Raw genomic sequence first — 13423 nt, 5'->3', positions numbered from 1 at the left:
TCCTCAGTGAACAGGTGCCGGGATGGTCTCCGGGCTAGGCAGGTCTCTCCCAGAAACTCCCTGACAGGTGTTACAAGGCAGGGTTGCATCTGAGGGGTGTCGGGAATAAGGGCCAAGAGTCTTCAGGGATCCCAGAGAGAGTCAGGGTCACCCCCCCACTTCTGAGGAGACACCCCCATGCCTTCCTGTGGCAAGGGGGCACGTGGGCTCTTCAGCACAGGTCACGCAGCCCTACAGAGGGTCAGACAGTCCTGGGGAGATGGATAGACTCGCACACTCCCTGGCATGTGTCTGTGTAAGCACACGCCCACCCACACGCACCAACAGCCTGGCACAGCCCTGTGGCTGCTGGGGCGGGGGGCGGAAAGGGGAATTGGGGCTTAGTCAGATGAGGCTGGCGATGCTGGACGTGGTCTCGTGACGCTGGCCAGCAGACAGCTGGCCCGAGATGCTGAAGGTGCTGCCGTGGCCGCCGTGGTCACCGGGGGTGGCGGGGGCGGCTGCGTGGAGGGGAGGACAGTGTCCGCTCAGGCCCACCTGGTACAGCAGCAAGCCCAGCAGCAGAAGTGAGCCTGCGGCAGCCAGGCCAATGCCCACTGACAGCATGGCAGCCAGCGGCCGGGCCGGGGCAGGGGCAGCGGCCAGCCCGGCCAGCGTCAGGCCAGTGACCAGCACCACCAGGCCACTGAGCAGCACCACGAGCGCATCGGCCCCTCCGCCGCTCCGCAGCAGGGCCACGTGGTGGGGCTGGCGAAGACAGTTCATGTCCTGCACCGCCGAGCTCATCAGCTGCTTGACCAGCACCAGCAGGGCCAGCAGGCAGAGCACTGTGCCCGTCGCCAGCCGCCACTCACCGGAGCGGCTGCTGGTGGAAGACAGCAGTGCCACGCCACCCGCCCCACAGCCCGCCACCAGGACCACGGCCACGGCGAAGCAGAGTGCCGAGCGCCGTGGCTGCTGGGACCACCATAGCTCTACCTGCTCTCCCAGCATGTCTGGGGGCAGCCCCCCCGGGCCTGGCGGGGCTGGAGCCTCTCCTTCAGACATGGCCAGGGGGCGGGGGAGAGGGCAGAGGGCAGTGTCAGGGGTTAGAGGGTGTGGGTCATGGCCTAGAGCCCCCACCACCTGCTTGGCAGCTAGAGGCCCAGAGTCCCGTTCCTCTCCCCGTCCGGGGTGTGGTCACCATCACCTGCAGGGGGGGATCACACCTGTTACCTCCCCAAACAACTCACCCTTTATGGTCTCTCCTGGGAACCTTGGGGATGATCCCTGGGACTCCTCCCCAGTGTCCCCTGACAGCCCCCTCCCCAGCACTGCCACTCAGGAATGCTTCTCCCAGGAGAGTTCCCCCACATAACACATCCCCCACCCCCTCCAGGGAAGCCCCTGGCCCAGCCCCTGACCTCTCTGGCTCTCTCAGTTGCCTGTCCCATCCCGGCTGGTCGAAGGAGCTGGTGTCACAGTGGATGATAGGACCAAGAGCAGAGATAAAGCCTCATTCAGGATCTGCCTCACATGGCCTCAGCTGTCACGGATGGCTCCTGGGGGGAGGGTTGTGTGTGGGGGGGAGGGGGCTTATGACTTAACCCTTCTGGAACCAGCAGCCTGACCCTGAACCTTCTTTCTTGGGACTACAGCTACTTCTCTGTGGGTCAGGATGTAATCCCTAACTCTTCCCTTCCCCCATATCTTACCTGATTTCCTACCCACAGCTGCTGGTGCCCCATCCCTCTCTCCCCCAAACCCGGATCTCCCTCCTAAGCTCCAGACTCATAAGCCAATCGTCACCTTCATGTTCCCTAGTCCTCTCTGATGCAACACTTCCCTGCCCAAGCTCTGTCATCTTAGCCTAGACCTCCTCCTCTCCTGTTCCTTACTTCCTTGTGAAGTGCATGTCCCAGGGAGGCTACCTGTAAACCTCTCTCCACACAGTCTCTGCTTCCATCCCCGTGCATCCTGCCACATTATCCCCACCCAAGCCCCTCTTCCTGCCTCCTTTCTTCATTCTCCCTCTCACCAATGCCCCCATGCCATCCTTCTCCTCCACCATTATTCTAAAGTGGAGCAAACGGAGGAGGGCTCTGTCCTTGAACCCCAGCTGCTGTCCTTACCAGCCATGGGACTCTGATGAGGGACCTGACAGTGGTTACTCATTTAACATTTAACCTTCCTCTAGAGGCCAGCCAACATGATTCAAACTGGGCAAAATAAAGCAGCCATGGTCCCTGCCTTCAAGGAAAGCCAGCTTACAGCAGGTGCGTATATGTGATTAAAGCCCCGAGTGAGGGAGTCAGAAGAGGGGCTCAGGGGAGAGTCAGAGAAGCCCCTCTTAGAGCCTCAGTCTTCCTAATGGAAAATGAGGACGATAATATTTATCTTGAAGCATGGGGGCGAGTCATTTGACATCTCCGCTTCAAATGCATAGATGTCCAAAGAACTCTTTAAAATAAAAGAATACATGTTCTCTCCTCCAATTCAGGAGAGGACTTCTGCTTTATACATAGGATGCGGGTCGTGGGTCATTCCAGGAATATGATGAACGTGGCCCTCCAAGGATTAACACCCCGATGAGTGGTCCTTCCCCACCCCTCTGCAAGGGCAGCCACGCACACAGGGTAGGAGCAGGTGCAGATGCCCCCAAGGGAGGTGGGGGAGGGGCCTTAGGAGTGGACCAGGACTGAATCCCAGCATTCCTCAGGGCTGTGACTTCACTGGTCTGAAGGTGCTAGCACAGGTGTGCTGGGACAGTGGGGCCAGGCTGGGGGTGGGGTGGAGGTTCTCAGGCAGAGCCAGGGGGGAGAAGGTGGGGGCGGTGGGGATCAGGGGATCATGGGGGACTCACAAGAAGCCTGGAAGTGCTGGATCCGATCAAAGCAGGCTGGGCCAGGCAGGTGGGGCATTCCAGCTCCGTTTCCGGGGAGGTGCTTCACCTGCCTAACCTGTGTCCAGGTAAGGCCTGGGTGTGTGTGTGGGGGGGGGGGGGGAGGGGGATCAACAGGTGTTTCCTAGGCAGGGCTTGAGCCGATTGGCTGACGTGGCACAGCTCCATCTGCCGGGCTGAGGCATTCCAGGGAAGGGAGGGGCTTCTGTCTGCTGCTGTTAGGGCTCCAACACAATTCTCAGATCTGGGCAGTAGGAGGAATGTTGTCTATCTGCCCCAGAGTCCGGACCCTAACCCATCGCCCCAGCTCCAAGCCCAGCTCAGTTTTAGTTCTATCCTAAACCTAATCCCAACCCCAGGTGCACTTTCAAACCCTAATTAGATTTCCTAGCAACCCCTAGCCCACATCTCAGCCCCAACCCCCAGCCCCATTTCCAAATCCAATTCCAGCCCCAGCTTCAAATCCCAACCCCAAATCTGGCTTGAAACCTCAGCTCCAACTCCTCACCCCAGCCACAGGCTCCATATTCTGGAATTAGATCCTAGACTACAACCTTGACTCTTGTTCCTGAATTCAGCCCCAAATCCCAGCCCCAGACTCGAATCCTGCCTCAGCCCCAAATCCCAATACCAGCTGATCCCCAAACCCAGGCCCAGTACCCTCATCCCTGGATTGGAGCCCATACAAGCCCCTTGCTCTGTTTCCTTTAAAGCCCCAAGTGCCTAGGTTGGCCTCCTGGACATGGCTCCTGCTGGGGGAGGTGGGACTTGAACCCAACCAAAGGGGAAAGGCTTTTCAGGTGTGAAAAACAACCTCCCTTCCTTAAAACTCTTGCAGAACAAACCCTTCAGGGTATCCACCACACTCCTTTGCTGGGCTTGAGTAGCCCCTGCCATCTATGCCAGGCCAGTCATTTGCCACTGGCCTCTGCCCTCCAGCCAGATGGCATGCCCCGCAGTTCTGTGTGCTCTGTCCACTGCTTTGCCCTTCCAGTGGGTTTTTGAAGTCAGAGTTCCCTTGCATAGGGTATTTGCTACCATCCAGCCTCAGTCTGGCCAACTCAAATTCTTCAACTGGAACGTCACCTCCAGGAAGCCCTTTGGGACTTCCAGGTGGGTTTAGGTGCCTCTGGTACACCCACGGCCCCTGTGCTTGCTCTGCAGCTGCTCTTACCTGAGCCTGTGCTGTAATTGCCTCTATTTACCTACTTGTCATCCCCCATGACACGGGGGTCTTAGTGTCTGTTTCTGCTAACCACCTGACCATAGTAGGCAGCATTTTGCCTGGCATGTGGGAAGTAATGATAAATATTTGTCGAATGAGTGAATGTGTGAAGTGATAGGGGCAGGCAGTGTGCGAGATAAGGCTGGAAGGACAAGTTTGACAGGTTGCACCGGGACTCAGGTGAGGCATTTGGATTCATCTGAGGTGCCCTGGGGGATTCTGAAGTGTCCCAGAGATGTGGCCGGGGCCCTGCTTCTTCTTCTTCTTCTTTTTTTTTTTTTTTTCCAAATATTTATTTATTTGACAGAGAGACACAATGAGAGAGGGAACACAAGCAGGGGGAGTGGGAGAGGGAGAAGCAGGCTTCTTGCTGAGCAGGGAGCCTGATGTGCGGCTTGATCCCAGGACCCTGGGATCATGACATGAGCTCAAGGCAGATGCTTAACGGTTGAGCCACCCAGGGGCCTCCCTGCTTCTAATAATAGGGGAATCTGGCAGCACCCACCACACGCACTTTGGGTAGGTGAAGGGGGCCTGCTTGGAGGTGGTTGCAGACTGTCACCCATTTCCTGGGTTGGGCCTCTTGCAATGTCTCTTCTTTCTCTCCTTCTGATACGTGTGAAATAGAAAAGGAAAACAAAGTCCGGGTTTTCTTCCCATTATCAGCTCACAAAATAACCACGCTTGAGCTGTCTGTGCCTCTCTTAGCTTTGTTCAGTGCGGGTGATGGGGGAGCCAGTCATAACTTGAGAGCAGTGCTAGCAAATAGAATTACAATGCGAGCCACAGATGTGATTTAAAATTTTCTAGTAGGGGCACCTGGGTGGTCAGTCGGTTAAGCGTCTGCCTTTGGCTCAGGTCATGATCCCAGGGTCTAGGGATCCCTGGGATCCAGACTCACATCTATCTGGAGAAGCCTGCTTCTCCCTCTCCCTCTGCGGCAACCCCTGCTTGTGCTCTCTCTCTCTCTCTCTCTCTACCTGGGTCAAATAAATAAATAACAACTTAAAAAAAAAAATCTTCTAGTAGCCACGTTAAAAAGGTTCAAAAAAAGGTGAAAATAACATATGATAATTTTTATTTAACCCCCAAATATTTTCATGATCGTGAATGATTATGATTTCCATGTAGTGTATGATTACAAATGAGTGATAAGATACTTCAGTCCTTTATTCTGGAAATCTCAGTTCAGACTAGCTACGTTGCAAAGGCTCAGTTGCCACATGTGGTCCATGGTTCCCTGACTGGTGCAGATCTAGATGATTCTTCCCCTTGAGGAAAAGTGCAGGCAAGCTGACTTGCTGTGGAGCGGGCTGGATCTCAGGGAGGCCCACGTGGGTTTGCCACTTTGTGAAACTTTACAAAGGTACCCCCTGCCCTGGGGCGAGGAGGGTGAGGGGCGGTGAGGAGGCAGGGAGGGTCAGGGTTCCAGGACGTGTGTTCCTCAGGCTGAGAGGCTGATTTCTAACAATTATTTACCGTCCTGGTTTTAAAAAGTCAGCCCAGCCAGGCCCATGGTCTAGCTGTCCTGAATGGAGCTGGGGCAGGGGAACTCATGAGATTTTTTTCTCCCTTTCCCCCGAGTGGTTTGAAAAGACCTTGTTGGGCGGTGGTAATGCAGCCTAAAAGGTTCCTCAGCTTACACTGATTGCACGAGTCCTTGGTCTCTGTCTGGGTATTATCAAGTAAGTCTGGAGTCCAAGTGGACAGGCAGGCTCCTTGCAGGGCTTTTGAACTGTGTTCCCAAAATAGAAGCTGCGGGGGTAGCTCAGATGGGCATCAGTGAAAGCCAGGAGTAGGAGGTGGCAGTGGGCACAGAACACAAAATATGGATTCTTTTTTTTTTTTTTTTAAGATTTTATTTATTTAACTGATGGAGAGAGAGTGATGGCAAGAGAGGGAACACAAGCAGGGGGAGTGGGAGAGGGAGAAGCAGGCTTCCCGCTGAGCAGGGAGCCGGATGCGGGGCTCGATTCATGGACCCTAGAATCATGACCTGAGCCAAAGGCAGATGCTTAATGACTGAGCCATCCAGGTGCCCCCAAAATGTGGATTCTAACTGGTCGATTAGATGGCCATTGGACAATGGGAGTTCTGAGCGGTCCACCTCTCAAAAGAGAGGCCCCATGGCCCAGTCTCCCTGCTTCTGCTGCATTTCCCCCTCAACCTACTGTCACCTGGGAAGCTGGGCTGACCCTGTCCTCATGCGGAGCTGGTCCTGTCCTTACTATGCACGTGCCTCCAGTGGCCCACCTTCCTCAAACAGCCAAAGTCCTCCCGGATCTCCAAGGCCCTCTCTGATTTCATCACAGCTATCCCTCCCTCACTTGCTCTTGTTTGGAGGCTTTGCATGGGCTGTTCCCTCTGCCTGGAATGCTTTTCTCCCACGTGACTCCCTCCTGCACCTTCTGTCAGGTACGTGTTCAAATATCACCTTCTCAGCAAGAAGCTCTTCCCCAACACCCTATAATCACAACCTTCCCCACTTCCTACCCCCGCCCTATTTTATTTCCTTTATTCTCTTATGTTTCTCTGTAGCAATTATCACCGCCCAGCAGGCTATATATTTTTCTTATCTGTCTGGAATATTGTCTCTTTACTGCCCTAAAACGGAAGCTTCATGACGGAAGGGATTTGAATCTGATTCATGATGTCTCCCCAGTTCCTAAAATAGGCTTGGCGTATAACAGGTGCACGGTGAATGCGCTTTGAATGAATGGTGGAAAGCCTGTGGGTTTGGGAGCTAGATTGACCTTGAAGTGTCAAGCCCCAGCTCCAGCTGGAGAACCAGAGAAAAACTGCTTAAACTGTATGTGTTTCAGGCTCTCCATTTGTAAAATGGGGACAATAAGTACTTAATCTAAATTGTGTGTGTGTGTGTGTGTGTGTGTGTGTGTGTGTGTGTGTGTGTGATTAAATAATATAATTATATTCTTGATTAATTCCAGCAAACATTTATCATTTCCTTTCTCTGTGTGCTGTTCCAGGTGCCAGAGACACTGTGCTGAGCAAAAGAGGTGCTGTTCCCGCCCTCCTGAAGGGCGGCCTGGAGGGCAAGGGGCATAAAGCGGTTTGCAGCTGGGGTGACAGTCCCCTCAGAGAGACATCTTTGGGAGTGTCTGCCCTGTGCACGATGACCGCCTACCCCCCAGGGATGAACCCCAGCAACGAGAATCACATTTTGTGACCCATCCCCCTGGCTGTAGCCGGGGGTGAGCCCCAGACTCAAGCAAGGCCCCAAGTAGTTCTCTTTTGGCATCTTGAAGTCAGACTAGAGATTCTGTTTCAGCTTTGGAGCGGGTACTAATGAGACGCTGAGGCACCATTTGCCAGCTGAGCTGGGGGTGGAAACTGGTCTTCAGAGACGGGTGAGGACAAGAGAGGGAGGGTGGTTTCAGCCAGGCTCTGGTTCAAGTTTGTCTTGAGGCCTGGTTGTATCTCTGCCTGGAGATTTCTGAGACCATCCCCACTCTCACCCCCTTGCCCAGCCCAGTGATAAACTTCCCCTTTTGCCTTAAACTGTCTGGAGCTGGGTTTTGTTACTTGGACTTAAAGAAGGGCTTCCATAGTTCTTCTGCTCAGAGCTAGACTCTCATAGTCCCAACTTGAATATACTTACTCCTCCAGAACACAGAGGCGGTGCTAGGTGAGTCCCAGTCATGAGTCCCAGTCTACACGTGACACCCCTGCCAAATCCCAGTACGTGACACACCCTAGATGAGCAGTAAATGCCAATTCTTGTACAGGATTGGTCATCGTAAGTGATGGCGAGTGTTAGTTCTACCTGCTGCCTGGCGCCCCGCGGGGTTATGTCCTGTGAGTTTGCTCTCTCATCCAGTTCATCTCAAAACCTAAGTAGGCCCTTGAACCTCCAGTGGTCTACGGGAGCTTACCCTAGCAGAGCTCAGGAAGAATGAACCCCATGGCAGGGCCTGACACCCTTCTCCGTGACCTCTCACTCCACATCCAGAGCGATGATTGCAAGGGAGTCCTACCTGGACACACGCATATTCCCAGGGCTCCAGCTGTCACACCATACATGAATGAGTCCCCAGAACTTAATAATGGACGGCGACCAGAGGAACGAGAGTGGGGTCTGTATGCCAAATGCCTGGCCACTTGGGGGACCAGTGGGGTCCTGCAGGAGGAGGGGACTGCCAGGCCCACCCACTCTGTTAATGGGGGTTTCAACTGGCTGTAGGCCACTAGGAGGGAGGTTGTGAAGGCGGAGGTTGGCCAGTGGGTTGAGAAGCTCCCCATGGAGTCAGGATAGGCAAAATGGAGGGAGGTCTCCTCTGTGGGAAGCCCAGTGAGTGGCACCCAGCAGCTGGAAGTAGGAACAACAGAGGAAAACGGAGAGGTGAACTGTGTTGCTAAGCCCTGACAGTGACTTTTTTTTTTTGTCACGCAAGTGCCTTACCTCTGTTTCAAAGAGGACTATCTCAGAAAACACATGGCCAGCCACCAAGACTTCTCTGTTTCTGAGATCTTGGTGGATTTCAGCAACTGACCAGCTGATACCCTCTCCTCCCGCTTCCTACCCTTCAAATTCCCATTCTTATATTTTAAATAATGATCCCAGAAACCATAGGCCCCCACACTTGACCCCAATAAGGCAGAACCCCAGGCCTGTGGGATGGCTGTCTCTCCTCTCTCCTTCTCTCTCCCCCCGACCCTGACCTTGCTGTGTAGCCCAGGTGTTATTTCCACATCCCCTAAACGATAAGCCTTTCTTTCCTGATGGTGGTTGCTGAAGGGAGCCTGGAATCATAATCAGAACCACAAGAGCCAATCTGGCCATAACATTGGTTATGGAGAGGTGGAGGTTGGCACGGAACAACAAGACTGTACTTCGGGCTCCAGATTTGCCTGCAAGAAGAGGTCCCCCGCCCCCCTGGGCAGCTGAGCAAACACCCTGTCCCTTGCTGGCCCAAGTGCCAGGCACAGCTGGGACAGGGCTCTCCCTCTGCCTGAGCATCTGCCTCTACTTCCCTCCCAGCAGCTGCACTGCAGCCAGCCAGCAGCTTAGGTGAGCTGAGCTTGGGAGTCATCATCTCCCTCTGCTTCTCGTCTAGACTTTCCTGGCGCCACACTCTTGTCACCTCTGCCACATGGCCCAGGTTTTATGTGGCACTCCTCCAGGGCAGGCTTAAAGGGCTGCAACATGGAGGCTGCTGGCAGCCCGGGCCCGCAATCCTGGCCTTGCCAGGACGAGCCTGGGCCAACGATTTCACCCTTCTCAGTCTGGATTTCCTTACCTGCAAACTGTGGCCCATCTTGTAGGTGAAATGTGAGGTCTTGATTCTCAGGCATTTTTAGGTCAAAAGCCCTGTTGCTTGAATGTCGTTGCATCCTAGTTCCAGTGAATTTCCTTCTGGCCGGCAGGAGAACCACAGGTTTGTTCTGCATGTCCCTTCTTCCCAAATCCTTCTCCCTCTCCCTGTGTTGGGCTAACTCCCTCCATCCTGAAGTCAGAGGAATTCATGTCTCTGCATCTCCACTGCCACCATCCGGGTCGTGGAAGCTATCTTCTTAGTCATGGTTGGCCACAGCATCCTCCCGACAGTCCCTAGCCTCCCCTGTTGGGTCAATGCTCCACGCAGACACGCAAGGGAACTTTAAAAACAGACCCAGCCCTTGCACCCACGGCACTGAGAGCCTAGTGGGAGAGGCAGCATCACACAATCAGATCGATGTGTTCTAGTGGGGGTTATGAAGGAAAACAATATGGCGCATGTAATCCAGATGGGGGAGGAAGGGATTGGGGACTGTCTTTCTGAGAAAGCAGCATTTCAACTACCATCTGAAGGAGGACGTTCACTGAGTGAGGCGTGAGAACAGAGCATTTCAGGCAGAGACAACAGTATGTGGAATGACCCGGAGGCAGGAAGAATTTGACCTTTTATAGGAACTGAGAGGAAGCCGGTGTGGCAAGAGCCTGGGAATGGAGGGCAGGGATGGCTCAGGGGCTTTGTGCTGGCCTTTGGACAGTGTCATCTCTGGCTTCCAAGACCCTGCAGCATTGGGCTCTGCTGACCTCCCTGACCCCCATTTCAAGCCAGCTATTTCTGCAAAGGTAAAGCCAAGAGACTAGTTCGGAGTGACGTCTGTTCTAGCCCACCTGCCAGGCACGGTGATGTCACGGTTTGTTGTCTCTGTGGTTAAATCAGTCAGAGGGTGCCGGAATTTTCTCTTCCTTCCTGAGCCCAATCACCTAGAGGGCAGAGGACATACTGGGTACACACTAGTCTGAGGGGAATGAGCTGGCACCTGTGACAGGGTATAGGCAGCCGCACCCTGGAGGCCGGGAGAGAGTAGATGAACAGCAGGAAGCTGGGCCCAAGTCTACTGTGTTGGTCTCCACAGTGACAGGCAGCCCTGTGCCTGGGCAGGGAGAAGTAGCGATGGCTTTGGACAAGCTGGAGCTGCCCCCGCAAGTCCTCAGGATCCCATCTTTCCCTCGCCCTTCCCTGGCTCCCTGGGTAAACAGAGAGTTGGACATGGTTGCTGGCAAATATCTTTATTCTGCCCATGTTCAAAGTTCCCCAGGGCAGGACAAAGAGGTTGGTGTGGCCAGTGCCACAGGGACTGGAGGAACAGCACAGGGTTGGCCTGAGGGCAGGGGCACAGGGGCACCAGCAGATGGCTCACCAGAGGGGATCAGTTGGTTTGTACCTCAATGTCCACTTCTGACTGGACAAGGGAAGGAAGCCGAATTCCAGCAAGGGGGTGGAAGCCTGGCACCTGCTCTTGCTCTTGGATCTGGTCTCTGAGGCGCTGGATTTCTAGGCGTTGCATTTCGATGATTCTCCCGGTTTCTTCTTGCTCATTCAGTCTCATGGTGGGTGTGATTCCAGGCATGTCCTCGCTGGACACTGGAAGGCACAGAACAGGACTGCTGTGGGCCTGTTACTGGACTGCTGTGAAGTCTCTGAAACCAGCTTATCCCTCTTCATCTCTACTGTCCCCTGATTTATTGAGCTCCTAGTAATCCCAGATGCTAGGGGTAGAGACAGGCCCTCTCACTGTCTGGCAGAGATGGAAGAATGAAGAGACACTTTCTCTAGAGTGAGAAAGCTTATGTCCTGAGCCCCCCAGTCTGCCTGCCCCAGGCCCCTCCAGCGGACTCTGCTCATTCCCCCGTACCCCATTCCCCAAGCAGGGTGGTGTTCTCCTGCTGACCTAGGTCGGCTTCCAAAGCCCCCAGTCCTCCTCCTCACATAAGACCCCTGCTTCAGGAGGCAGACCCCTCTTTAACCCTCCTGGACTGGCAACTCACTCATGCCTTGAGGACCTTCCCCAGACTCCATTCTCCTGTCTCAGGAGCTGCCATCATCCCACGCAATGCCAGTGTCCACGACGGTCCATGGCTCATCCCATTCCCTAGACCCCACAGGCTGAACTCTCACCATTTATGTTCTTGGCCTCCATGCCATGTTGGCACCCGTTCTGTGGGTTCCCCTCCCTCAGCAGGCCTAAGACCCCACACCTTTAAATCTCTACCTTAGTAACCCATCCTCCCATTCCCACCTCTCTCACTGCCTTCAAGATTTCTGTTCTTTGACTGAGCATAGATCTCTTCTTTCTGGACAGTTCCATTTTTTACCCACCAAATGGTTTCCTTTTAGATTCACTACCTTTTCTGTCCAGTTAGGCCCACTGTGGGTCTCTTCTGCCATTTTCTTGACAGCACCCTTGAGAGTCTAGATGCCTTGTCCCCCTGCCCCGTGTGCTCCGCACAGCCTGAACCTGAGATCATCCAACCACCCATTCACATCTGGCCTGTTGTGTGCTACCTATGAGATTCAAATTCTCAGTTTCCAGCCCCAGACGAACTTCCTGCCTGTAGTCAGCAAATTCTCATTGCCCCACTCTGGCTGTGCTTCTGAACTTTGACCTGTCCTCTAACTCCTCACCCTAACTCTTTAAAGAAAATTATGGTCAAATATAACATAAAATTTACCATCTCAACACTTTTAAGTATAGAGTTTAGTAGCAATGAGTTCATTTACATTGTTGTATAATCATTCTCCAGAACTCTCGCAAGCACTCTCATGCCACTGTTCTGCTTTCTGTCTCTAAGAACACAATACTCTAGGAACTTCAGACGAGTAGAATCACACAGTGTATGTTTTTTTGTGTGTCTGGCTTATTTCATGAAGCCTGATGTCCTCAGGGTTCATCTGTGTTGCAACATGTGTCAAAATCATTTCTCTTTCAGGCTGAAGAATATTTTATTGCATGTATGTATTACATTTTGTTTATCCCTTCATCCAATGATAGACATTGGGTTGCTTCTGCATTTCGGCCACTGCGAATAATGTTGCTATCACCATGGGGTTACAAATAACCTGCTGTCAGTTCTTTTGGGTATATACCCAGAAGTGGTTTCTAGGTCATATGGTAATTCTGTTTTCAACGTTTTGAGAAACTGCCATGTTGTGTGGCTGCGCCATTTTACGTGCCCACCAATAGTGCGCTAAGGTTCCTGTTTCTCCAGATCCTCACCAATGCTTCTCCATTGGTTTGAGAGCAGCTATCCTAAAACATGTGAGGTGGCATCTCATCATGTTTTTTTTTTTTTTTAAAGTTCAGGTTTTCTCTTTTCTTTTTTTTCAAAGATTTTTACCATTTATTTGACAGAGAGAGGGAGAGAGCACAAGCAGGGGGAGCAGTAGAAGGAGAGGGAGAAGCAGGCTCCCACTGAGCAAGGAGCCCAATGTGGGATTCCATCCCAGGACTCTGGGTTCATGACCTGAGCCGAAGGCAGCTGCTTAACCACCTGAGCCACCCAGGTGCTCCTCATCGTGGTTTTGATTTCATTTCCCTGATGATGAGTGATGTTGAGCATCTTTTCATGTGCTTCTTGGCTATTTGTGCATCTTCTGTGGAGAAATGTCTATTCAAGTCCTTTGCCCATGTTTCAACCTGGTTGTTTTGTTATTGCTGTTGAGTTGCAGGAGTTTATTACATATTCTGGCCATAACCCCTTACCACATATGTGATTTGCAAATATTTTCTCCCATCCCAAGGGTGCCCATTGACTCTGCTGATTGTGTCCATTGATACATGTGAGTTTAAATTTTTACGTAGTTATTTTTTCTTTTGTGGCTTGTGTTTTTGGTGTCACATCCAAGAAATTATTGCCAAATCCATCTTCTCCCCAACTCTTCACAGATGACATTGACATCTACTTCGCTGACAATCTGTGTCTCCAGCTCCCAGTCAAGCTCCTCTCAGCAGAAGTGTGGTCTCTTTCCTACCCACTGCCAACACTTCCCTGTACCTCAGAAGTTAACTCTAGAAAAGAATCCATG

At 52.9% G+C, this 13423-nt stretch overlaps 2 protein-coding genes across 5 annotated transcripts in view; both read right to left on the bottom strand.

The window, feature by feature from the left end:
* Positions 1-324: 324 nt before the first annotated feature.
* On the bottom strand, positions 325-2954 carry TMEM125 (transmembrane protein 125). 3 transcript variants are annotated; one of them, XM_032877503.1, is made up of 3 exons: positions 2843-2954; positions 1404-1541; positions 325-1189 (listed from the first exon to the last, which is right to left on the bottom strand). In XM_032877503.1, the coding sequence occupies exon 3, from the start codon at positions 1045-1047 to the stop codon at positions 385-387; it is 663 nt and encodes a 220-aa protein (XP_032733394.1). In that variant the 5' UTR covers positions 1048-1189; positions 1404-1541; positions 2843-2954; the 3' UTR covers positions 325-384. The 3 variants fall into 3 exon arrangements, with proteins under 3 accessions (XP_032733394.1, XP_032733396.1, XP_032733395.1); XM_032877505.1 differs by lacking the exon at positions 2843-2954 and adding an exon at positions 2112-2132; XM_032877504.1 differs by lacking the exon at positions 2843-2954 and adding an exon at positions 1789-1851.
* Positions 2955-10656: 7702 nt separating this feature from the next.
* CFAP57 (cilia and flagella associated protein 57) overlaps positions 10657-13423 on the bottom strand; it is a 70332-nt gene continuing 67565 nt past the window's right edge. For both annotated transcript variants that reach the window (XM_032877500.1, XM_032877499.1), the window contains exon 23: positions 10657-10981. In XM_032877500.1, coding sequence (XP_032733391.1) covers positions 10767-10981 — 215 coding nt within the window. In that variant the 3' untranslated portion in view covers positions 10657-10766. The remainder of the gene's footprint in view (positions 10982-13423) is intronic.

The sequence above is a fragment of the Lontra canadensis genome, unplaced genomic scaffold, assembly GCF_010015895.1.
Source record: "Lontra canadensis isolate GAN:19392208 unplaced genomic scaffold, GSC_riverotter_1.0 scaffold60, whole genome shotgun sequence".
Classification (NCBI taxonomy): domain Eukaryota; kingdom Metazoa; phylum Chordata; class Mammalia; order Carnivora; family Mustelidae; genus Lontra; species Lontra canadensis.
The sequence above is the reverse complement of the archived record's forward strand: the minus strand, read 5'-3'. Positions and strand labels throughout refer to the sequence as shown.